General features: G+C 51.6%; 1 protein-coding gene across 2 annotated transcripts in view; it reads left to right on the forward strand.

Annotated features, from left to right (window-relative positions):
* Window positions 1–9,185: 9,185 nt before the first annotated feature.
* The window catches only part of Ski (SKI proto-oncogene), a 68,475-nt gene continuing 51,790 nt past the window's right edge, over window positions 9,186–25,870 (forward strand). The window contains exon 1 of one of the 2 annotated variants that reach the window (XM_057783818.1): window positions 9,186–10,372. In XM_057783818.1, coding sequence (XP_057639801.1) covers window positions 9,404–10,372 — 969 coding nt within the window. In that variant the 5' untranslated portion in view covers window positions 9,186–9,403. The remainder of the gene's footprint in view (window positions 10,373–25,870) is intronic. The other variant, XM_057783817.1, reaches the window with a different exon arrangement.

Below are 25,870 nucleotides of genomic sequence, written 5' to 3' on the forward strand. Positions count from 1 at the left end.
TCTATCTATCTATCTATCTATCATCTATCCATTCATCGAAAGAGAAGGTCTCACTATGTAGACTAGGCCGGCCTGGAACTCATAGAGATCTACTTGTCTTTGCCTCTTGCATGCTGGGATTAAAGGATTCACCACTACTCAGCCTAATTTTTTTTATCTGTATTTCTTGGTGGTGCTTAGGATTGAACCCAGGGCTTCATACAAGGCAAGTAAGCACTCAGCCGCTGAACTATATCTCCAGCCCCTCTTTATTTAATTTTTACCAATGAAACACAGATACACAGAAGGAACCAAAAGAACACCAGAGCCGACGACACAGCTCTGGTAAAGGGCACATGTACTTGCTGCCAAGCCCGATCCCTGAGACTCACATGGTAGAGAACTGACTCCTGAAAGTATCCTCTGACCTCCACATGTGAGCCTTGGCTTGCACACACAATAATCATAAAAATAAATTAGGCCAGGCAGTGGTGGTACATGCCTTCAATCCCAGCGCTCGGGAGGCAGAGGCAGGCGGATCTCTGTGAGTTCAAGGCCAGCCTGGTCTACAGAGTGAGTTCCAGGACAGCTAGGGCTGTTACACAGAGAAATCCTGTGTTAAAAACATTTTAAGTTTGTAAAAGCCCCCAAAGTTAGGATAGTTTCAAGACAAACTATATGCCTCTCTCAGGCCTTTTTTCTAACAGTTTTCTGAAGCCCACCTTCAATCTTTTCAAACATTTTTGTCTTTCTACTTTCTGTACTGCTAAATCATGGTCTCTGTCTTGAGTCTAGCAGCTAAGACAGGGTAAGATGTAACTGAAGATGAGGCTCTTTATAGTTTCTTTCTTTCCAAGACAGGGTTTCTCTGTGTAGCCCTGGCTGTCCTGGAACTCACTCCATAGACCAGGCTGGCCCCAAATTCAGAGATCCGCCTGCCTCTGCCTCCCAAGTGCTGGGTGTGCGCCTCTGTGTCCTGCTGAGGATGAAGCTCTTACCCAATGCCCTCCTCCCACCTTGTTTTCTCTTTTCCCTTCCCAAATGAGCAATTTCGTAATTTCTTGTTAAGTCATTTATATCATTATAACTATGTAAATATTATTCCCTGCTGAGCCAAGTAGTAAACTCTGCTTGAATTTTTCTCTTTGTTTTTCCTGAAGTTAATATTTGCTTTGCTTTCTTTTTTTACCTCCTGAGTTTTCTCTGGATCCAAGGTAATCCCTCTTACATCTTCCAACAAGCTCTCTACCTACGTTGGGCCAATTAAATGCATCCTGTTTGAGTCGGTATGTTATTTGATCCTTCTGTCCTCTCTATCAGTCAGAGCTGTTTGTTCTCACAGACTGCACAGCCTTACTTGGTTCTTGACAAAAGCCCAGTCCCAGCTATTGTTTCAGAACAGACACTTAATCTCAACCTGTCCCACACACCCTTCACCCTGTCCCTCAAAGGTCGGGAGTCTGCCCCAAGACTCACGCTAATTGTTTGGCCTTGCAATGGGCTCAATGAGTCCCATGCTTACGTCTAGCTTATTCCTCTCCTTGTGCATTTTTGGGTTTATTTTGTTTTGTTTTATTGTTTGTTTTTCAAGACAGGGTTTCTCTGTGTAGCACTGTCTGGCCTCGAACTCACAGAGATCCGCCTGCCTCTGCCTCCCAGGTGCTGGGATTAAAGTGTGAGCCACCACTGTCCAGCTTCCGTGCCCTTTTTTTTTTTCAGAATGTTTAAATGGCACATTTTTTTTTTCTGGCATATTTAGTTTTTTATTTGTGCTTGGACTGAGAAGGGGACCTTGTACTATCTTGGTTGAACTGTAGCATGTGCTCTGGTGTCCTGTCTGCTCTCACAAGGCCCCCCACAAGATGACTTTCTCTAGTCTCTATAGTCAGGTTTATAGTTCATACTCAGCAGACATGGAGAACTCAGCCCGCCTCATCCAACATTTCTTTTTTTTTTTTAATATTTATTTATTATTTCTGCCTACACATATGCCTGCAAGCCAGAAGAGGGCACCAGACCTCATTACAGATGGTTGTGAGCCACCATGTGGTTGCTGGGAATTGAACTCAGGACCTTTGGAAGAGCAGGCAATGCTCTTAACCACTGAGCTATCTCTCCAGCTCCTCATCCAACATTTCTTTTTTTTTTAATATTTATTTATTTATTATATTATGTGTATAGCATTTCTTCCACGTATGCCTGCAAGCCAGAAGGGGGCGCCAGGTCTCATAGATGACTGTGAGCCACCATGTGGTTGCTGGGAATTGAACTCAGGACTTCTGAAAGAGCAGTCAGTGCTCTTAACCTCTGAGCCATCTCTCCAGCCCCTCATCCAACATTTCTAACAATACAGTTTGCACTTGGACACAATCTCAGACTTACAGAAACACTGCAAGATTTACATAGGAGATAATCATTCTCGACAGTAAGTGGCTAGCATGGTGTTTCACCATACCCAAGGACAATTTTCTGTAATATGCAAACAGGGCTATCGAAAGGAGGTCATGTTGGGTCTGAGACCCAATCCAGGGCTCCTCCGTTGTCCCAGTAATGTCTCTTGTTGACACAAGATAGATCAGCCTGGCCAGGAGCGTGTGCTAGACTGAGATGTCATTCTTTGCCCGTTGGCCTTTCCCTGCCTGCGGTGGCTCCCGGTGAGGCCTGCTGGGGAAAGTCCCCACAGCCATGTTGGATGTTTCAGCACCCAGGACCTGTCACAGTGGGTCTCTGCAGAGAAGTGGCAGACGTGTCTGCAGGTCTGCTCACACTCACCATGGTACCGTGAATCCTGCTGCTGACAGAATCCGCTCTGGTGGCTCAATTAAGGTAGCAGCTTTCAGAATCTCTCCTGGGAAACTGCTCTTTTTCCTTTGGACAGATAAGCAGTTTTAGCAAGGGGAAATGCTTTTAAATGCACAAATTGGTCTCATGTAGCTTTTAGCTCCCTCTTATAGTCAATATTAAAATGTGTATGAACTTGTGGTTTCTTATCTCAGTCTGTGATTACTGCCCCCTCTGTTATCTCCTACACTCACTGTCTGATCTGTTCCAGGGGGGCAGATCCCACAAACCTCTTCTGTGTGCCCTGCTCATGCCTTCCATTTTTGGAGGGCCTCCCTGTTGAGCCCCAGACTCATCTGTTTCTGGGCATTTCTCCCCAGGCTCTCAGTCTTCCTGGAAGAATGGGATGCAAAAGTCAAGGTTTGTGCCTTGCATTGCTCCCTGATGCTCAGTCCTTCCTCCAGCGGACAGAGCCAGGAGTGATGCCCACGCATGTGCAAACGTGTTTAGATACGATGGGAACTTTCCACCATCACTGATTCCAGTCCAACACCACACAGTTCCTTTTCTCTTTTCTATATATATTCTTTTATTAATTTTTTAGTAGCATCAGCGTAATGCGTTTCACTATGGTATTTTCTTTCATACACTGGTCATTTTCCTTGGTTCTTACTCATCCCCCTTCCCTGCTACCCTCTCTACTCTCCCCAACCTTCTCTCCTTAGTCCCCGACTTTCCCCCAAGCTGTCCCTACTTCTGCAGGTCACATCTTTTTTCCTTCCCATGTTTTGTGTCTGTGCATGCGCATATGTGTGGGAATACATGCACGTGAGTGGAAATACATTTGTCAGTACGCACACATGCGTGTGAAGGACAGAATGCTAGGTGGCTTCCTCAATCCCTCGCCATCTTTAAAATCATTTTTAAAATGTTTATTAGTGACTGCATACCATTAGTACACAAATGCGCCACAGTAAGACACAGGTTAAATGACAACTTGTGGAGTCGGCTCTCTTCTTCGACTTTGTGGGACCCCAAGAATCAAACTCAGATTTCAAGCTTGGTGGCAAGTGCCTTTGCCTGCTGAACCATCTTGCCAGTTCACAGCAAGCCCTGGGGCTCTTCCTGTCTCTACTTCCCCAGCACCGGGATGGCAGGTGCATTCTACCATGGCTGGCTTTTCTACACCGGTAGTAAGGATCTGAATTCAGGCTCTTTTTCTGTTTTGCTTTATTTTTCCAAAGCAGGGTTTCTTCACGTAGCCTTGACTGTCCTGGAACTTGCTCTGTCGGCCAGATTGGCCTCTGCCTCCTGAGTGCTGGAATCCCAGGCCGCCACCACCCAGTCTGAATTCAGGTTCTTATGTTTATGTAGTGAGCTCCTGAGAATTTAGCCATCTCCCCAGACGCCTGTCTCTAATAGTGAGAAACTGACCTTGTTTTCCTCATACATTCTCAGTACAGACTTAGTCTCTCTGGTCCTGCGCATGTCCCTCAACCATCGGTCTCCGCCCCTGGGTGGCTACCCCAAGGATGGCTCTAAATTCTTTGCAAGTGAAGAGTCTGCTGTGGGCTAAAAGCTGTTCCCCATACTCCCGGTGGCCTGGCTCCCCTTCTGTCCTTTACAGCCTTGATCCCACCTGAGCTTTTTGGAAAGGCCTCCTAAACAAATGAGTCACACTCAAATCTGTCTTCCTCTTTTGTGTGTGTGTGTGTGTTTCGAGTTCGAGTCAGGTTTTCTCTGCTTAGCCTTGGCTGTCCTAGAACTCCTCTGTAGACCAAACTTGCCTTGAACTCAGAGATCCACCTGCCTCTGCCTCCCGAGAGCTGCATTAAAGGCATACACCACCATCGCCCAGCTTAAATCTGTCTTCTAAGGGTCTGTTTTTAGTGGATCCTAAACTAAACATGTTGCTATTTTTTTTTCCTTCACACTGAATGGTTTTATTTGTTTGTTTTGAGACAGACTCTTTCTCTGTAGCTATGCTGGTCTGAATCTCAATTAACTCTGGGTCTTCAACTCTCAGGCTCCAAAGTGCCAGAACACACATATGAGCCACCATACCTGGTCACATTCAAGGTTTTGAAACAGTAACAGTTTATACGGCAGTGTATGCCAGGGTGCTACAGATCTTTCCCATCCTAAGGAGGGGTGGTGGGTCCGGGGCCTGAAGATCTGTGGGAAGGTGTCTGTGGAGGTGTTGGGCTGGCTCTCACAGAGTATCCCCTTAGAATAGGCGTGCACTGGGACTCTCTCTGACCCTACAGTTGTCAGCCAGTCTCCAAGCTACTTGTTTCTCACTCCAAGAAACCCATCCCCTAGGAAGTCTTCTCTGTCTAAAGCCAGTCCCATCTGGACCCCTGTTCTTCAGGCCCTCACGAGCTTGTTTCTATCTGGGCAGGCCTGTCATGCCTGTCACTGTTACTCTCTCACACAGTGGAAGCCACTCAGGTCAGAACCTGGTCTCCTTCCCACCAGTCCCAGGCCCTAGCTGAGACTTGTAGAGAGAGATCAGCAAGTGTGCACATATGGAAGAAAGACAAGCAATTGACCAGCTGTCCAAAAAACACTAGCAGAGCAAGGTCCAGGCAGCGAGCTGGATGGGTCTGCTGCAGTTGGGTCCCTGCCTCCGCCTGCATGGTGGAGGTCCCCTAGGTCCACAGTACCGAGCCTCCAACTCTTCACCCAACGTGGCTGTGCCTGTGGACTTCATGCTCCATTTACCTATATGGTGGCCTGGCCCATAGCATGACCCTGTAATGGGACAGACAGCTGCGGGAGGGGGTGAAGGAAGAAAGCCAGCAGGTGGAAACCCTTCACTGAGTTCGGGGCTGCGGGGCCCTCTTAGCACTGTCTGTCACAGCTGTCCTGATCCTCTGGGTTGGGCTGCTTCACAAGTTCCATCATTTTGAGCAGAGGGAAAGCCCTGAGCAGAAGTTGGAAGCCACAGAAGTCAGCCTGAAGCCTTCCTTGCTTCCTAGAGCTCTTTACCCTGCACCCCTTTCCTATATGCCCTTCAGGGACAAGTATCTTTATACTGCGTCTGACCATGGCTGCTTCACTGGGTTTTGCATATAGGGCCAGTGCTAGCCTCTGGCTTGGCCCTTGCATCAAGATAGCCACACAACGCATGTAGCATCTTCGAGAGCACTGGCCGCTGAGACTGGTGTCCAGGGTCCCACTAAGATAAAAGCATAACTTCCTTGCCTTTTTTTTTTTTTTTTTTTGAGATGGGTCTCATTATGTAGACCAGACTGGCCTTGAACTCACAGAGATCTGCCTGCCTCTGCCTCCCAATTGCTGGGATCAAAAGCCTGTTTGACCATGCACAGTTTATTCAAGGTTTGTCTAAGCCACCTTCTTTGGATGCAATTTGCCTGAATTGTGTGGAATACAGTCGCATGCAAGGAAGTCACTTCCTCAAATGCAGCATTAATTTGTAGGGGTCTACATGTGGGCAGACAAAGCCATCTACAGGGATACAACTAAGCCTCTTTTGTTTTTTAAATATTCCTTTTTTTTTTTTTTTTTTTTTTTTTTTGGTTTTTCGAGACAGGGTTTCTCTGTGGTTTTGGAGCCTGTCCTGGAACTAGCTCTTGTAGACCAGGCTGGTCTCGAACTCACAGAGATCCACCTGCCTCTGCCTCCCAAGTGCTGGGATTAAAGGCGTGCGCCACCACCGCCCGGCTTAAATATTCCTTTAAGGAATAATCTGCTGACTTTTTTTTTTTAATAAAAGCTATTTATTTTACTACATTGAATTTGGTTTTTTTGAGTAGCAGGGAAGCTCATGACACAGTGCATGTATGGAAGTCAGCAGAGGAATTATGGGAGCCATTTCTCTCTTCTGTTAGGCTGTCAGGTTTTGGGGGGCAACTACTTACCTGCTGGGCCATCTTGGCAATCCCTTACAGTTGTCTATGTATTGACAGAGGAGATAAAAGTGGGACTCTCCATTACGAAAGAAGTCAGAAGAGTGAACTTTGAGCCTGGGTTATGCTAAGAAGGAAGGCCGATCCCCTGGGTACTGTGGGCAAGCACAGGGAACTCAGGAGTGGACTTGTGTCTCCACGTTGGGAACTACCTAGTTTTCAGACAGGGAACCCTGCACTTTGAATGGCAAACCCTACCTTGGGGTAGGTAGGGGCAGCCGAGGCTTGCACAGAGATGCCTGGCCAGCCCCAGGATAGGTCCTGTGTCTAGGAGTGTTGGTTTGTTCTGGTCTTACCCATCAGGTAAGACACAGGTCACAAGCTGCAGGCAACCCAGGCTGCCCTGTGTGTGGCCCTTCTCATTCTCACCCATCAGGAAAGACCTGTGCCTGGCGGGCCAGTTTGAGGTCCGGGTTTTTGGGGGGCAAGTTCCCACTTCTTGACTTACACTGTCTTTAAGGCTCTGGTTTTGAATTCTTGTGCCAGGCCTTCTGCTGTATGTTACCTACTCTGGGTGTTACCCTGCAAGACTGTCCTACATCCAGTACATGGAAGGGCAGGCTGTGGCGGCCATAACCTGGATACATGATGTATGGATGGGCATTTGGTTCCCAGTCCTGGCAGCTGAAGGGTAAGGGTCACATCAGCTGCAAGCCTGAGAATCACAGAGATCTGTTGTCCAAGCTACCGGCTAATGGGTGACTCAATAGCTGCTAGGCACAGCTTCTTCAAGGCAGGACTGTGTCCCAAAGTCCCCACCTCACAGAACAGGATCCAGTAGACAGGAGCTGCTGGTGGCTGGTGAGAGGCTGGGTCGTCAAGTTCACGGGGTGGTTGATGCTGTGTGGAAAGACGCAGGAACTTTCCATAGCTGTGTGTCTTCTGCATCTTGGCATCCCTAGGTCATGCTGTGAGCTTCTAGGTTCTGCAATTCTAGCTGTGTGGGGTTTGGGTGTGGAGCTCTGTTTATCAGGTGGCATCATTACTACACACGGAAACCCAGATGTCAGGCAGTTCTGCACTGGAGACCTTGAGTGGTTCTTTGTGAAGTACCGGTTGTGTGGGCACCTGGATTTTTTTAATTTTTTTAATTAATTAATTAATTAAATTTTTTTTGGTGGTATCTTTTTATCATAAGGGCAGCCTGGCGTGAGTATTATGCAGGAACCTGGAATGCGTGTTATGGTACCTTATCCATACAATCGTGTGCAGACCCTCGGTGCTTTGAGATGATGCTGTAATCGGACTCTAAAGTTTTGTGGCATCCTTGTCATGAGGGCATCTGGGGTTTGTTTTGTGGTGTCCTTGTTAGGAGTGCATCTCCGGGGTGTCTGTAGAGCACGACGTCCAACTGTATGGGGAGTGGAGGTTATTTCGCAGTATCTCCGTAGAATGAGGACCCCGGGACCTAAGGCAGCAGCGGCGCATATCTACTGCGGACCGCCACTCAGCTGGCCTGCGGTTGTGGCAGGGGCCTTGTGGGTTTCGGGGCCCCAAGACCGTGGTGGCAGCAGGACCGGAGACTTCCCAGCCGCGCAGGAAGCGGCCTCGGCCGGAAGGGGGGCCCCAGGCGCCTCCGCTGTGGCCGCCTCTAGCGGCCTTCACAAGGCGGGGCCGAGAGGGACCGAGTAGCGCCGAGCGAGGACGAGCGGGGCCGAATGGTGCCGAGCGCGGCCGAGTTCCGGTCCGGGGGACCCGAGCGGAGGCCGAGCTGGGCCGAGTGAGGGCCGGGAGTAGCCGAGCGCCACCGAGCCCGGGAGGGGGAGCGCGCGTTCTTGGAAGAGCCGGCCCGGAGCTGGTCACATTCCTGGCCCGCACTCCGGCTGAGGCGGACGCACAGCAACAAACAACGCGGGAGGCGGGGCCGGCGCGGGCGGGGCGGGGCGGTACGGGGCGGGGCGGCGCGCGGCGGCGTGAGCTCAGCTCCCGGCGCTCAGTCCGAGCCGGAGCGAGCCGCCCGAAAGATGTGCGCCGAGCGCGCCGAGCCCCCCGCCGCCGCCGCGCTCTGAGGCCGCGGGCCAGAGGCGCCTCCGCCGCCCCGGGAGCCGCGCGCGCGGGCCGGCGGGCGGCCGGGAGCCGGCGGGCGGCCGCGCGGGCGGGCAGGCGGCCAGGGGCCGGCGGCGGGCGCGACGCGGCCGGCCAGCACCGCCGGGACGAGCCGAGCGGGCGCCGCGCGGTGGGAGGAGCGGGGCAGCGGCGGCGCGCCGCGCGAGGACGGCCCGGCGGGCCCCGCGCCCGCGCCCCCGCTCCTCCCGGGCCCCTCGGCCTCGGCCGCCGCGGCGATTCGCGCCTCGCGGCGCCGGCACCTGCCCGCGCGCCCCCCGCGAGCCCCGGGCCCGCGAGCGTTGGCGTTGGCGTTGGCGGCGCGCGCCGGGGCATGCCCCGCGCCTAGAGCCCGGGGGGCGCGCGGGGGGCGCGCGGGGGGCCCGGGCGGCGGCGGCGGCGGCGGCGGGCGCGGCGCAGGGCGCGTGGATGTGGCGCCGGGCCCGGGTGGCGGCGGGTTCCAGCGGCGGGACCCCTTCGCCCCGCCCGCCTTTGCCTTCGCGCCCCCGGGCGAGGCCGAGGCCGGGGCCGTAATCGGCCGTGAGCCGGCGACGGGGGGCGGTCGGGGCCGCGGTCGCGGTCGGCGGCGGGGTGCGCGGGGCGGCGGCGGAGGCCGTGGGGGCCCGGGCGCACGGGAGCGGGAGCGGCCCGGGGAGCCCGATCGCACCATGGAAGCGGCGGCGGCCGGCCGGGGCGGCTTCCAGCCGCACCCGGGGCTGCAGAAGACGTTGGAGCAGTTCCACCTGAGCTCCATGAGCTCGCTGGGCGGCCCGGCCGCTTTCTCCGCGCGCTGGGCGCAGGAGGCCTACAAGAAGGAGAGCGCCAAGGAGGCGGGCGCGGCCACAGTGCCGGCGCCGGTGCCCACTGCCGCGGAGCCACCGCCCGTGCTGCACCTGCCTGCCATCCAGCCGCCGCCGCCCGTATTGCCCGGGCCCTTCTTCATGCCGTCGGATCGCTCCACCGAGCGCTGTGAGACCGTGCTGGAAGGGGAAACCATCTCTTGTTTCGTAGTGGGAGGCGAGAAGCGTCTGTGCCTGCCGCAGATCCTCAACTCGGTGCTGCGCGACTTCTCACTGCAGCAGATCAACTCGGTGTGCGATGAGCTGCACATCTACTGCTCGCGCTGCACCGCCGACCAGCTGGAGATCCTCAAAGTCATGGGCATCCTGCCCTTCTCCGCGCCCTCGTGCGGGCTCATCACCAAGACGGACGCCGAGCGCCTGTGCAATGCGCTGCTCTACGGCGGCGCCTACCCGCCGCCTTGCAAGAAGGAGCTGGCGGCCAGCCTGGCGCTGGGCCTGGAGCTCAGCGAGCGCAGCGTCCGCGTGTACCACGAGTGCTTCGGCAAATGCAAGGGGCTGCTGGTGCCCGAGCTGTACAGCAGTCCTAGCGCCGCCTGCATCCAGTGCCTCGACTGCCGCCTCATGTACCCGCCACACAAGTTCGTGGTACACTCGCACAAGGCCCTGGAGAACCGGACCTGCCACTGGGGTTTCGACTCAGCCAACTGGCGGGCCTACATCCTGCTGAGCCAGGACTATACAGGCAAGGAGGAGCAGGCCCGCCTTGGCCGCTGCCTGGACGACGTGAAGGAGAAGTTCGACTATGCCAACAAGTACAAGCGGAGGGTGCCCCGGGTAAGTGTCCCCAGGGCTTGGGGTTAGCAAACCATGCCCAAGGAGGGGAGGGGAGTCCTCCTGGGTTGGGCACTCTGGGTTCTAAAGGTTGGGGCTCCTGGTTCGACTTTATCTGGCCTTGGGTTTTGATTTTAGGAAATTAGGGGCCTTGTCAGTCTCCTGTGGGTAAGGCCGCCTTCGTTGCTGTCTGAGCACTGTACTCATGAAGAGTGAGTGGGAAAGCCCTCTCAGGGCTAATAACCCCTGTCCCCGTAGGCTGAGCTCAGGAGGTCTGAGAAAGAGGCTACCACAAGCTCTGCTAGGTTAGACTGTCTGGACCCAGGCTGTGACTTTTTCTGTCCCAAATCTCCGTGGGACCTCGGCAGAGGTGTCCAGATGAGAATGAAGTTTGTCCCCTTCCTTATGACAGGGATGTCGTCTCTTGGTCCCCAGTTGACTAGCCTTGTATGTTTACTGGCTTTCTTGTCTTTAAATCACGGGGCACAGACACTAAAACGAAGTTAGCTAGTCGTCTTGGCAGAGACTTGGCACTTGTAGCCCTTTGAATCCCGTTTGTGCACCTGAAGGGCACTTGGCCTGGTCAGCGGCCGCAGAGCCCTGCCCTCAGTCGCTGACGGTCTGCAGTGTATTTGGACTCACCCATTTCCTTCTGTTGCTTCTGTACTTGGTGTGGAGGTTCTGTCAGCCCAGGCTGTGTTGTACGTGAGTCAGAGGCTTTGTGGGAATCTTCCCGGGCATTTTCTGGGCCACTTAGTACCTAAACCGTTCGCTGGGGTCCACAGGAAGTTTCTTTGCATATGCATCCTAAGTATCTGTAACTTTTAAATATCCATGCTTATTAAATTGCACACAACAGAATGCTGCATTGGCTCAGCTATTCTTGGGAGACCTAATTAATTCAGCTATTGCATCAAACTTTTTTTTTCCTTCTAAATCTGTGAATAGATGCTGCAGCCCGGTTTTCTCTGGGCGCCCCTCCAGCAGAATGTCAGAGTTGTGGGGGGAAGGGGCTCTGAAGAAGGACCGTTGCCTCGTTTTTCAGGGGCTGCAGAGAGTGTGCATATGCTGCGTGTTCTATGGCACTTCTGCCCCAGTCAGGACAATACATCCTTGGGGGAGGCTGCAGGCAGGTCTTTTCAAGTGGACTTGTCAGTAGGCAAGCTGATGGCTGATGTGGGTCCTGCCAATGGATGCCTATCTGTCTGGAATGTCTGCATCCTTGTCAGTCAATGTGGCCTGAGGTAGTCATGTGTGTGGTGACCGATGAACTTTCTGGGACTGCAGTAGAGATGTGGGACTGGCGAGACTGTGCCTCTGGAAAGCTTTCACACCTCTTATCTTGAGCAGGCAAGGAATTGTGTCTGAGTTGGGCGTGTCTGTGTTTGTCTGCTCTGGGTCATGCGTGTTTGTGGTCTTTCTGTCTAGGTTTAGTGGACTGGCATGGTCCCTTTTTCCCAGCCACTGCTGAATGGGATACACTCCTGCCTCCTCTGCTTACAAGCCTGGTGGTTCTGGGTATGAGGGTCTTTGGGCTCAGAGGAGATGGCTCAGATGCCCGTGCCGGCACCGAGGGGTTAGCACACAGAACAGCGTGCTGAACCATGGTCATGTGCTTGGGTCATTTCCGCCGTGGTTTGTAGCTGCCCTTCCCTTGCTAGCCAACCTGGCAGTGCTTGATGCTTCATTTACTGAGTGAAGAGAAATTTCAAGAGTGATTTGTGTCTCCAGCTCCACTCAGGCAGTGGTGGCATCAGTGTGGGGTTCTTATATGTTGGCCAGCTCCTGAGTGTTTCCATGATGAGGAACTGGTAGACTGTTTTCCTCTTTGTGGGGTGCTCCCAGCTCAGACTCTGTGAGTCTGTAGTTGGGGTTTGGGCTGGACTGTGCTCCTCCAGTCCGCGTTGGGCCATCATGTTCGTATCTGCGTGAACCACAGGTAACACCCAAGAAGGGAACATCAGTCTGGGAAGTCATGGACCCATGGCTGCCCAGACTTAGCTCGTCCTAAGAGGAATGGCCTGGGTTATGACTCCCTTACTCCTGTCACAGCGTATTTTAATATTTTTGTTCTACTGTGGAGGGCACAAGGAGCAGAGAATGTGCTGTCTCTTAGACTGAGGGTGAGCGGAATGCTTTGTGGGAGGGTGGAGGTCAGTGGTCCTCCTGAGTTCCTGATGCTCTGATGACATTTGGCTGCTTCGCTCTATGGCAGCCTGACTGAGGTGGCTTCTGTCTGGCTGAGGTAGGGTCTGCTTGGATCAGGTGGAATTGGCCTGGTTGAGGTGGACTTGTGGTTTCTGTGGTCAGCTGAGTGTGTGTGGGAGTAGGGAACTTTGAGCTTGGAGCCTGAAACTTTGCTGCAGGCCACTGTACCCCAGCTTGGCAAAGGTTGGTGGGCGTCTGCTGCAGTGCCTTCCTAATGCCATGGGGAAATGGGAAATCCCACTTCTCTCTTGTGACTATCAGGCCCAGCTTTCTCCTGGTAAAGCTTTGAAGATGTAGGCTGCCTGGATGCTCAGTGAGTCTCAAGTTCCCAGGGGCCCCTTGACTGCTTTCCCCGGCAGATCCATAGGGAGCCAGTTCTGCTGTGGACCCTCATGGAGTTTGTCTTACATTCCCATTCTCACTGGCTGTGTGAGCTTGGGCAAACGCTTAGCCCCTCTGTGCCTCATTTTCCTCATGTCAGTTGAGACTAACACTTTGTTGAACCTGTCTCGGTCAGCACAGACGAATGGGATCTGTAAAGCCTTCCCTCCCGTCTCACAGCTGCCTGGACAGTTTTCTCTTGGACTTCAGTCTATGAGCATAAAGAGAAACATGGACAATGACATTTTGAGCTGCCACTTTGTGTGCTTTGTGGGATGTGGCTGCTGGTCCATAGGAAGGGTGGAAACCAGGCTGGCCACAGGCTGCGGTGACTCCTGGCCGTAGCAAGTGGGCTTTGGTATGGAGGAGCTTGGGTTATCTTAGGTTATTGTATCTCTGTCCTCTTTTGAGTCTGGATTCTCAGGATGTTCTGTCAGCTGATAGGGTCACTTTATGTGGACAGTATGACTGAGGTCATGTTTCTAAACTGGACACCCAGCCAGGTGGTCAGCTTTAGGGAACACTGAACACTGGGTGTTTTGGGACATGGTAACAGCTTTTGGGTGCAGGGCTGGGTTCAGGAGTCCTTTCTGTGGGTTATGGTTTGCTCTTTTGGTCTTCTTGGGATAAGGGTCTTGCCTTCTGAGTGATGGAATCACATTTGTGCACCACCATGGTCAACTGTGGTTTGTACTTCCGTGAAGATTGATACAGGAGAGGACGGTGTCAATATGTTAGGACCCTGTCTCTTGGAAACCTGCAGGTCTGGGTGTTCTTCTGTCCCCTAGAATCATGTCCTGTGCTGGACTTTCTTAGAGTTACCATTGATTATTCCCCTCCAGACACTTGGGCCAAAAAGGTGGGGTTCCAGGTCCTGAGGTCAGGGCCTGGTCCAGGAGAGGCCTCCCTGGGATGGCTGCCCAGGTGGTGGGTCCAGTCCAAGGCTAGTGGGTCTTCATAGGGGGGGACAACAGCTTGAGGGTGGGCTCTGGGTGCTACACACACCATAGCCAGCTGTGGGTGGCGGTGGGAATGATTATTGGTGCACATCCCCCTCTGAGAGGGTCAAGTTCTCTTCTGTGGCCTGTCAGCCTATCTGTCCATCTGTCCTGCTACCTTCTGGGGCTCCTCTGGGAGCCATCTGGGTCCCTCGCCATCTGGAGGAAGCAGGGTCATTGAGTAGCCCTCACCTCTGTCCCTGGCTGCCCACTGGAGGCCCTGGGTCATCAAGAAGCTTCCAAGAGTAAGGTCATTGACTCTCAGCGTTTCTCAACCTCCCCTGTAGTTGGTTTGTGTAATGTCTGTCTGAAGTGTCTAAGGGCAGACAGGATGTAGAGGGTGAGGAAGTCTGGGCCAAGTGTGAACCAGCCCTGCCCTGGAGCTGGGTGGGGGCCGCCCTAGGCCAGGTCTAAGTTGCTGTCTCTGCAGCCCCAGCAGGGAGGCTGCGGTTCAGGGGCTGCCCTGCCCCTGCTGTCTGGCAGGAGGTGAGGTGGCCATGGCTGGGGCTGGACTCTGTGCAATAGTGTCTCTTTCTAAGGATTGCGAAAGTTGAGGGAAGGTTTCTACTTTGGAAGAATTATGCAAGTTTCAACTGAAATGTTTTTTAAAAGTTTCTTTGTTTTGAATCAAAACACAGGCTAGATTACTTCTGTGAGCTCTAGTAGAGCTGAACAGAGGGGAGCCCTTGCTCTTTTCAAACCCCTGTCTGCCATGAAAGGGAAAAGGTTTGGGAACTGGATGCTATTTAGATGGGGGCTTGGGATCATTGACTGGGGGGTGTTCTGCTCTTGGTGCCCTGTGTGGTCCAAGGAGGAGCAGGTGTTGGTCATTATCCTTTGTACCACTGACAGCACCTTGTGGGTCCTATCACGCTTACTTGCCTATACCACTCCAACAAGGCTGTCTCCCACCTTCTCTTGTGACCCAGTGGGCCTTTCTAGACCAAGTATTGTGTGTCGATGATCTTGCTGCCCGTCGAGGTACTTTGAGGTTATCCTGGGTCACCCATGTCACCAGGGGCCGAGTGTAGTGAATGGTTGTTCATAGAGCTGCTCTCTGCAGATGAGGCCCCGTCCCCAAGCTTTTTGTGTTGCTGCCTAGAGAACACTGGGTTCTAGATTCACTGCTGCCAGTTTACTCCTGCCTGCTGAAACGGAGGACCAGTGTTTGGATGGATTTTAGGTGGGGCTAGAAATAAGAGTGATGTGAGGGCAGGAGCCTGTGGCCTTCAGGGAACATGTGCACGCTACACAGTGACATTACCAAGTGTCCTGTGAGTAGAGTTGGCTAAGCTTGTCTGAGCATTCTGAGTCACTGACCTGTTTGTGTGGAAACAGATAAAGGGATCTTGGCAAGAGCCCAGAGTCACCGAGATCTGTCTTGGTGTTTGCCATTTGTACTGTCTCTGATTTTACTTTTTTGACTGAGAGGATGCCAGGACTTCAGTAACCATGAGGATGAGGTGTAGCACCATACCCACCTGGTCTCTGTGTGCACTGTGGGAGCTGTCTGCTGTCTGTGGTGGTATGGTGTGCTCTGTTGTCGACTTCTGGGAATGAGTGGGGGCTGATCACAGCTGGGTCTCTGGGCATTGGGAGTGGAGGAATGAGTCAGTGGAAGCAAGCAGTCACTGCTGGCAGGGCTTCGGACCCAGACCTCCAGTGGCTGTGGAAGGGAAGGGAGGGAAGGCTGGACGCGCCCTTGGTGCCGGTCTTCACTTATCCGTCTGTCTCACCATGTGCTCTGAAGAAGACTGTTCCTCACATGTGATTCGGGAGATACCTGGACCCTGCTTCCAGCTGGAGTGCTTGGAAAGTCCTGGAATGTTTCCCTTGGCTGGGGCTGTGAGGGCTGATGTCCTCCCAGCCCTCTGCAGGCCGACTGTGGCTTCCTCTGGAACGTCCGCTGGTCACTGTGAAAGAAGCAGCTCTTGTTGGGAACAGCTTCCTGTAGCTCCCACCCTTGCAGGCATGGGTGCTGGGAGCTGGCTTTTTATGCCAGGACCTGGTGGAGGTGATGGTGTACTATGAAGGCCTGTGGGCCAGCAGGTGGAACTGACCTGAGGGCTCTGATGTGGCCCTTCCCCTTCCTGACTTCCTGAGTTTGTGTGAAGTGACAAGTGTTAGGAAGGACAGGCAGCCCTGTGTGAGATGACAGCAGCTGGGGGACGGCGAAGCTCCCCAGAGTGGCCTTACGTTTAGCTGAGGAGTTGTGGCTGTCATGTGGCTCCGCCCTGATGCTCTTGCATGTGATTCTGTGATCCCTGTACACTGTGTGCTGATGGTATCCTTTGGTAGCAGCTTATTCTGGTGCTGTTGTCAGCTGCAGGTTGTCTGTCCACAAGTGAGTCTGTGAGCAACTGGAGTAGAAGTAGCTGTTGCTGCCTTCGCAGACCCCTCAGCCTGTACTGGGTGTTGCTGGTCTAACTGGGAAGGCCAGGCAGAGTGGACGGCTCCCAGCAGAGTCCTTTGCTTCTGTGCTGAAAGTAACATGGGAATGTTTTGACTATGGAATGTGGCCTTTTGCTTGTAGACAGAAGTTCTTAGTGCCTATTTTCATTTCATTTCTATTTTTTTGTGTGTGCATGGTGTGTATATGCATGTGTTGACCTGCCTCTGTGTGTGTGTGTGTGTGTGTAAGCCTGGGTTGATATTGGCTGTCCTTCTCTATTCTTCCTTGCCTTATTTTGAGATTCAGTTTCTTTGAACCTCTGATTTGCTGTTTTGGCTGGACTAGCTGGCCAATAAGCCCCAGAATTCAGTACTGGGGTTACAGACGCATACTGCTAGTGTGGGTGCTGAGATCCTGCACTCGGGTCTCATGCTTGTGCACCGAGCACTTTACCTGCCTAGCCTTCTCCCTGGGTCTTGCTGTCTGATTTTAGAGATGAGGCTGATGAAGTCCCTCATGCCTTGCTGGGGTGCCCTTCCTTGAGGTGTAGGTAAGGCTGGCCAGGCCTCCAGGAAGTTTGTGAATGTCCTCAGCCCTAAAAGGTATGTGACCTGCAGGAGTTAGGGCACTTAAAGAGACCAGTGTGCTTACCCAGCAGTCCCGCTGCCCCACGTATGTTGGCATAAAGGACTTGTGTGTGCCAATTGCTGTGCCAGGGCCAATGTGATGGTCCCTTCTGGTGCAGTCTGAGGTAGGTATGTCTGGGTTCTCTTTGTAGAAGTTGTGGGTAGACAGTGCAAAGTTTTCTTGGAGAACCCTCTCCCCTTTCAGATCATTTAGTAAACCAATGCCGTGCACACTCCAATGAAATACAGGAGGAGGCTGACCTGAAAGGGGAGAGAGAACAGAGCAGTTCATTTAATTTTGTGCTGTCCTTCTATGGCTCCTGTGCCCCTCATCATGGCCGTGGGGAGGCCCTTGCCAATGGCCTGTAGTCTCTGGTACCTTGTGGTTCTGTAGATGACCAGGTAGCATTGGGCCTGTGTCTAGAATGTGCTGTTAAACCCTGCCACCCTGAAGAATCGGCAGCTCTGGACCTCTCACCAACCACAGCCAGTCCTGGCTTTAGCACCGCGCCCTTGTGTGCTCCAGCTTTGTTCAGGCTGCTGGGGCAGGGCGCTCTCCTTTCTCTGTCGCCTCCATTCCTGGCCTGCTGTTTTGAGTACAAGCATTGGGGCATCTTTCTCTGGAAGTGAAGAGAGCCCTGAATTGTCAAGAGAGGGACTTGTATTTTTGGGGAGAGGGGAGGACAGGCTCCTGCTCTATAGTCCAGCCGGTTCTTGCTTTGGTCTTTTGAGTTGAGATTACAGGGCGTACCACCACCTTGACTGATGTACTTGTTTGTTGAAGGTGAATGCAAGGCAAAGACTTTGACCTCTAGTTCTAGCAGGAGGTGGAGCAGGTTGGCAGGTGGGGGCCAGCTGGGCCACACCGTAAGAACCAGTGCATAGACTAAGGGTTTACTTGGCCCTGGTCCTGCAGAAACCAAGTGAGGTGTACATTGGAGCTTGTGCTGTCCCTGGGCTGTTGCCACAGGGCAGCTGCAGGAAGTCCTCCCCTACTGGACCTTGCTGGGGCTGTCCTGTGTTCTGGGGTGTGTTGCTTGGGAACCTACCCTGGCTTGTTTGGCTCTTTTGGGGTAAGGTCGTAGTGGGAGATCCCCATAGCTGGTATAATGTTCTGAGATCTCAGCTGTGCCTTTTCTGGGTGCTTGTGGAGATGGTCCCTGTCATACTGCTGGGGCTGCCACCTGGGGTTTGATGGTGTTGGCTGTCTTTTCTCTGCTTCACCTGCTGCCTCCTGCTTCCTGGTGTTACAATGGTGTTGCCCAAACCATTAAAAGAATTATACTCCCAAGTTGAATGATATGCAAATGTAGTCAATTAAGCGAGGGGATTTTAATTAGCAGTTTAAGTTCATGTGTGAAGTGCCTTGCCTTAATTACTTGACAGTTTTGTTGTAAATTTGCTAAGTTTTTTTTTGCAGAACTATCAAAACTGTGATTTTTTTTTTTTTAACATCCTTCTATGCAATAAGTGTCGCCCAGCTTGCCTGACCCTAGTGGGTTTGTCTCAATTTATAAAACTCTTTAAACTGTGAAAACAAGGTGGACCTTATGGGTTGCCTCTGCACAGCTCAGTCAGTCAGGTCACATTCCTTGTTTTCCTGGCACAAGCTGGCAGGGTGACTCCCTGGGTTTTCCTGGTGGATGGCAGGAAGAAACCTCCTTCGCTTGGGTCTGGTGCTAATAGAGCACATGTATTCTACCCGGGAGAGCTGGATCCCTGGAATGAGGGTCAGGAAGGTTAGACTGGGTGTGGGACAGCAAGGGGCCAGTGTCCTGTTAGGAGAGCTTTGTGATGCGTGCAGTTGGCTATCCCTAGACATTGTTCTCAGAGTCTGGGGTTTACAGTCCATTTAGGAGAGGTGAAGAGAACTATTTTTTGATGTTCTTTGCTTGGGTAACTGAAAGCCTTCTTTCAGGTCTTTGCCTTGATTCTCCTGAGCTAGAGTGGTTTTCATGACACTGGAGTTCAGACAGCCTGCCCATGTCTAGGCTCTGTCTACCAGGTCCTCCTTTCAGCCACTGGTTCTGAATCCCTCCTACCTATCCTACGAGGATGTTTTAGTGTGTAATGGGTAGTTATAAATGGTTCTTTTGGTTGAATTTAGAATTTGCTTTAATTTACCTGTTGTTGTTATTAAAATCATCTCTGTTATAAAGAAAGAATGTTTCATTCATTCATTATTTATGGTTTTTCAAGACAGAACTTTTTCCTTTTTTGTTTCATTTTTTTTTTTTTGTTTGTTTGTTTCTTTGTTTTTCGAGGCAGGATTTCTCTGTGAAATAGCACTAGCTGTCCTGGAACTAGCTCGGTAGACTAGACTGGCCTTGAATTCACCAAGATCCACTTGCCCCTGCCTCCCAAGTGCTAGATGAAAGGCATGCACAGCCACCACCTGGTTCTCCTCTGGTTTATAATGCCCCTCAGATTTAATTCTAGTCTCATGATAACTGACGGTGCAGGTGTATTCTGAGTAACATAGTGTTAGGTGATTTTGTTACTGGGTGGACATTGCGAAGTGTGCTTACATAGATCTAAGTGGTGTGACTGACCACATACTTGGGCTCTGTCCTAGCCCAGTGTGCCAAAGCTAGACGTGTGCAAGGGTGTATTTGTACCTGTGTAGGCAGTCAGTGAGTGATGGGTAAGTCTGCATGCACCTGAATGTGTCTAAGCATACAAAAGGTGGGAGCTGAATGTGATGGCCTAGGCCTCTAATCTCAGCACTTGGGAAGCAGAGGCATGAGGATGGCAAGTTTGAGGCCAGTTTGGGCTGCATAGTAAGACCCTGTCTCGAAGGAAGAATGAAGAGAAAGAAAATACAAGGTGGTAGGAATTGTTGAGCTCCACCATTATCTTGTGGGACCAACTTTGTGCATGTGGCCTGTTATTAAAGCCTTACCTTGAGATACAGGACTGCACCTGCCTGGGCTTGGTCTATTTTCTCATTTAAATATTTAATTTGGATTGGGTTTTGGGATTTTGGGTCATTTAACTGACTTTAAAGGGAGAAAGTGATCTTTTCCTCTGTAGGCTGAGGATGGTGGGCCAGGACTGAGCAGGGTTGTCCTGCAAGTGAACCACCACTGTCCACAGGTTCTGCTCTGTTCTGGGTATCCTAGCCTTCTGGCTAGGGTGTGTCTGGGATACTTTCCAAAAGCAAATGTCAGTGATGAGGAGGAGCTGGAGAAGGGAATACCTGGCTCCTGCATCTGAGAATAGGCTGTGCTGCCACTGGTGAAGAGAGACCTGCAGAACTGGGCAGGGCTCTTGGTGGACTTAAGGTGAGAGTGTCTTTAACTCAAAGAGATTGTCTGGTATGGAAAGAAAAGTGGGTATTATATATAAGTAAAGTTCTTTTTCTTCATTAGCAAGATGGTAGACCATTATAGGAATGTAGCCAGGACATATTAAGGGCACTGTGTATTTATTGTTGGCATCTGGCCACTGTGCTCCATGCTGCAGACCATGTTAGTGTGTGTCAGGAAGAACTGCAACATCCTGTCCTGTATACTCAGAGGCTGAGGACATCAGGTGAAGGGTAGGGAGTCTGCATGTTCTGGGTCCTCTTCCTTCAGCCTCCATGCTTGAGATGAAGCCCTGCACAGCTCCACCTGGAGCAGCTGAGTAGCTGTGCACTGTGTTGGCAGTACCTGGACCTGCAGTACATCGCGTGCGTGCTCTGGATGGCTGTGGCAGCTTTAGCTCCTAAAGTGTTAGAGATTCTGAAAGCAGGGCCTTGCTGGGTTCCTCCCTCCCCTGTGCACTGCAGTGGGACCCACAGGGGTACTTGCTTCTCACTGATTAAGAGCCTCTCACCGAGCCATTTCACTTCTAGGCCTGCCCCAGATTTACCTGCCGTTTACGCCCATGCTACATCAAGACTACCCAACTGCATTCTGTGTTCGTGTTTCAAAGCCCAAACACCATAAGCGTGAGAACAGGGACACAGCAGTGCCACGCAGCAGTGGTACTGAGTCTAGCACTAAGACGAGAATTCCCCCAGAGCAGCATCGCTGACTCTGGAGGGCCCAACCGCCGTCCCCTCACGAGCTGGAGGTGGGAAGTACCGGGAATGCTGTTTTCTTCCTAGTTTGAGGATTGAACGTGACGTGTCCATCACTGATCACACTGCATTCTTGACAGTGCGTAGCATTGGTGATATTACATGGCTCCGTGTTGAAGCTTCTGCAGTGTATAGAAAACAAAGCCTAGAGCATCACGGGACCCGAAGGCCTGAATTTGATTCCTGGCCTTGAACCTGCCGTGTAGATGTGACTGCTCCCTTCCTGAGCCTCCTGCCTCAGTGCTGTGGTTATAGGTGTGTGCTGCCATGCTTGGCATCCTCCTGCTTCCCTGAGACAGGTTTTCCTGTCTGCCTAGAGCAGTGTGCTGGAAGCGCCATTTTACCCATTAGTAGGTCTGCAGTTCTGGGCGTTAAGCGTGTTACCATGCTCAGCTGTCACCACATTCCCCCGGGTATCTTCAATCCTACCCGAGAGTCTGTCCCCGTGTGAGCGCTGCTCTTCAGCCCTCACGCTCCACTGTCCCTCAGAGTCTGGCTCTGTCAGCTCTGCCTCTAAGAACCTCAGCCAAGGTAGCACTTTCTCTGAGCACAGTGTCTTCAAGGTTTATCCATATGAATCAACCACCCTACCTTCCTTTCTTTCCTTTCTCTGAGTTAGTATCTGGCTGTGGCCCTCCTGTCTTGGTCTTCCTAGTTTGGTCTTCCCTCCCCTCTTCTCTCTTCCCCCCTCTTCCTTTCTGCCCCCCCCCCAACATCCCTCATCTCATTGTATAGCGTCTCCTTTATCCATTCATCTACCTGTGGACCCTTGGGTTGCTTCCACCTTCTCCTGTTGTGAATGGTGCTGTGACCAGGGCTGCACAGTATTTGTGAGTCCCCTCTTCAGCATTCTCAGGCCGTCTGGGGTCTGCTAGAAGTGAGGCTGCTCCACGACTGTAGTTGCGTTGTTTTATTCTCTATTCCCAGTACACACCATTGTATTTTCTGTGAATCTTTCTTAATAATTGTGCGTGTTCTTTATGTGTGTATACTGTGCATGGTGTGAGTATGTATGTGCCATGTCATGCATGTGGAGGTCACAGGACAACATTCAAGAGTCGTTTCTCTCTGCCACCATGTGGGTTTTAGGATGGAATACTCAGGCTTGCCAGCAAGGACTTTTACCCCTGACCATTTCATAAACTCTGATTTCTCTTGGTTTTGGTATCAGCCACCCAGTGGGTATAAGGTGGCACTTCTTGGTGGCTTGCTCTGTGCTTCTGTCGTGTTTTGTGATGTTCAGCACTTTGCCGTGTGTGCATTTTGACTGAGGTGCCCCCCACCCCCCACCCCTCGACAGGGTTTCTTGTAGCCCTGGCTGTCCTGGAACTCATTCTTTACATCAGGCTGGCCTTGAAGTTCAGAGATCCGCCTGCCTCTGCTGGGATTAAAGGTGTGTATCACTACTGCCTGATTTATTGTTGTTTTTATGAATATTACTTTCTGTGGTGTGTGTGTGTGTGTGTGTGCGCGCGCATGCGTGTCACATATGTGGGTGCTCATGGAGACCAGAAGATGGTGTTGGATTGTATCCTCTGGAGCTAGAGTGTGTGCCGCCTGATGTGGGTACTGGGAGATGAGTGAGTGCCTCTCCTCAATACAGACTCTCCATCACTCAGACAACCCTCACGTGTTCTGTTTTGTTCAGTTTTAGTTTTTACCTATTTTGTATTAATTGCTTATATTTTGCCTACTGGCATGGACCATGGTATGTTTGTCCTTTGTGTATGAGCAGATAGGGTCATCTCTGAGCTGGATCCTTCTGTGTTATGGAGATAGATCTCTGTACCTGTGAGGGGTGTGACTACCACTTCCCTGCTGGGGTTGGCAAGGATCATGGAAAGGATTCCTGCTGGTTGTGAAGCCAGCAGCCCACCCTGTGACAGGCTGGGAACTTGGCCTTGAGTAAGAAGCAGTGAGAAGTCTGGAGGAAGCTGCTCTGTGGAACACGTGTGTGCTTGGCCTATGGCTGTGGGAGGGATGTGTAGTAGTAGCTGTTGGGTGCACATGTGTATGCATGCCTGCTTTTACTGCATGTATCTGAAGGGCGAGAAGAGGGCTGTAGGAGGCTTCAGGTTTTAAGGGCCTGTGTCTTGCTGCATTCTGGAGCAAGTTCTTACCACACACAGTTCTGCATTCCTTCTTGGTAGGGACCACCATTGGCTCAACCTCCTGCTTTCTAGAAAATGGGAAAGGAATACAGGGCCTCCCCTCTGGGTCAGGACACATTCTCTCACTTTCCTGTTCACTGGAGAGAGCATCTCTCCAGTTTGACTTTAGGAAGAAACTGGCCAGAGCCTGCCCCTCCCTACTAAGTCTCTTGCCTCCAGGCACCATTTCCTGTGTCTCAGTACACTTTTTCCCTTCACCAGGGTTGCTTCATTATGGTCTCTTCTTGGGCTATGCTGGACTGCTTTGATGTTATTGGCTCTAGGGAGCCTGTGAATGACAGGAGCCTATGAGTGTTAGGTGAGTCTACTATTGGGCTTCAGCACCTCACAGTGTGGAGAGTCTGTGTGTGCTGTGAGCGTGGTAGTTTATGTACATACCCCATATAGAACCCCTGCTCTGTTCTGTTCTGTTCTGTTCTGTTCTGTGTGTGCTGTGAACGTGGTAGTTTATGTGCATACCCCATGTAGAACCCCTTTGTTTCTCCCTGGAGCCTGATAGCCTGGCTCTCTGTCTTTCCATACAGCACTGTGTCCAGAACCTGGGAGTATCTTCTAAGGCTTGGCTCCTATCCTAGGCTTGTTCTGCAGCCAGGCGAACTGCCATTCCCAGCATTGGTTTGTGACTGTCTCTCTCGGCCTGGCGGCCTGGCCGAGGCAATGGGAAACTTTTGTCAGGCTTAATCGTAATTGTTTAAAGTCAATGAAGGAGGCTTAAGAGAGCAGGCCAGAATGATTCTTGAAAACAGGGCCCTTGGCTTTTGTTTTGCAAATAATGTTAGAACCCCTGCTAGCCGTGGGGGTGCTGGTCTAGTGGGATCCAAGGCAAACCTTGTAACTAGAGTAGGGACTGGTAGCCTGTGACAGCCACAGGGAAGGTGGCGCTTTGGCTTTTTAAAAAAAGGGAGAGTTGCCTCTGATTGGCCAATGGTGAGTGAAAGTCACCCCTTGCCGTTGTGGGATGAGGTTTCCACCCCCTGCTCTCATGTGCATAGCAGCTCAGCAGCATTTTGTGCTTCCGGCCAAGCGCTGGTTTTTTGGATCTAAGAGACAGATCTGTTCAATTAGGGGTGTGAGATCCTAAGTCATAGCTAGGCTTGGTTCTCTGTGATCTGGAGTCATGACATTTCTGTGCAGAGGAGTTTGAACAAACACCTAGACAGTGTTGTGCGGCATCTTGAAGGCTTAGTTCTTTGGCCCTCTTTTGGGAGAGCCAGCTATGTTCCACTAACAGTCTGAGAAGCCACAGTGGTTACCCACACCCAGCCGGGACACTTCATCAGTTATGGATGCCAGCAGGCACAGCGACACGTGTGGAGTTCTCCAGGCCAGAGTCCGCCTGTCCGTGGGTGCCTGTGCTGTGGTTCTTGGTATTACCAGGGCGCTCCTACTGTTTGCTTTAAGGCAGAGAGGCCTTTTGTTAGGTGCATCTTATTGGGATCTTTGTGCTACTTGGGCCGTACCTGTCCTTGCTGCTCTAGAGAGCATAGATGGAAGATGTTGTGACCAGGTGAGTATAGTGAAGCTGGTTGCTGCTCCTGCCAAAGGGACTCGCTTCTCTGAGTTCACAAGTTACCTGCACGGTTTCAGAGCAGGGCCTGTTGAGGCATTTCCAGATTTGCTGTTGAGACAGTGGTTGGGAGATGACCTCACAGTGAATGATACTTGCTTGATCTTCTTGGTGGAATTCTCTAGAAAAGGGTTTTCCAAAGAGCAAGCTGGCAGTGTGGACAGCCCCTTAGAGATGTCAGTTTCTTCCCTGCTGCCCTGGGGCTGAGAGCTTGGGAGAGAGAGGAGCCAGTGGGAAGGCTCCTTGCCAAGCTTTTAAGTGGATTGTAGAGTCCCCTTTCTGCCACTGTCTGCAGGTTACAGAGTGCTGTGCATTCACCCATCCCTGACTTTAGCTGGGGTTTGTTATAGTGGAGGAAATTTGGGATTTTTGTAGTTGGACGTTGTTCTATTTTGGATCCCTTGCTTCTGCCTGTTTCAGAGAAGCTGCTGAATATGGCTGACGGAATGTGGCTCATGAATGACGGGCACTCATTATCGTGCCAGGGCCTTCTGTGGTCCTGACATTCCTGCAGCCTGGTGCTGTTATGTGTGCTGCCTCTGACCTGTTAGTGAGCATGCCTGTCTTTGGTTTAAGAGTGTTTGTTTTGAAGAATCTTCACATTGTTAGGAGAGCCACGTGGCAACCTCTTTGTGTGTCAGGATCAGCTTTTGCCTGTTTCCCCTAATGTAGTGGTCGTCAGCCTTGCTAATGCTGCGACCCTTTAACACAGTTCCTTGTGATGTGCCCTCAACTATAAAATTATTTTTGTTGCTACTTCATAACTGTGATTTTGCTACAATTGTAAATTGCAATGTAAATATTTTTGAAGATAGAGGTTTGCCAAAGGGGTCACGACCCATAGGTTAAGAACCTCTGCCCTAAAGGATCATTTTATAGTTTCTTTGAAAAACAGGGAAGGCTTTATTGTATAGACCAGATTGGCCTTGAGCTCAAACTCATAGAGACCTGCTTGTCTTTGCCTCCTGAGCAATGGGATTTAAAGGTGTTTAAATGGTGATTCTTGCCCCCCCCCTTTTTCTTTTTAATTTTTTAGTGTTTTGGTGATAGTGGTGAGGGTGTTCAGGCAGGGGTATCCTTTCTCCAATGGAA

Source organism: Chionomys nivalis, chromosome 11, assembly GCF_950005125.1.
Source record: "Chionomys nivalis chromosome 11, mChiNiv1.1, whole genome shotgun sequence".
NCBI classification, from domain to species: Eukaryota; Metazoa; Chordata; class Mammalia; order Rodentia; family Cricetidae; genus Chionomys; species Chionomys nivalis.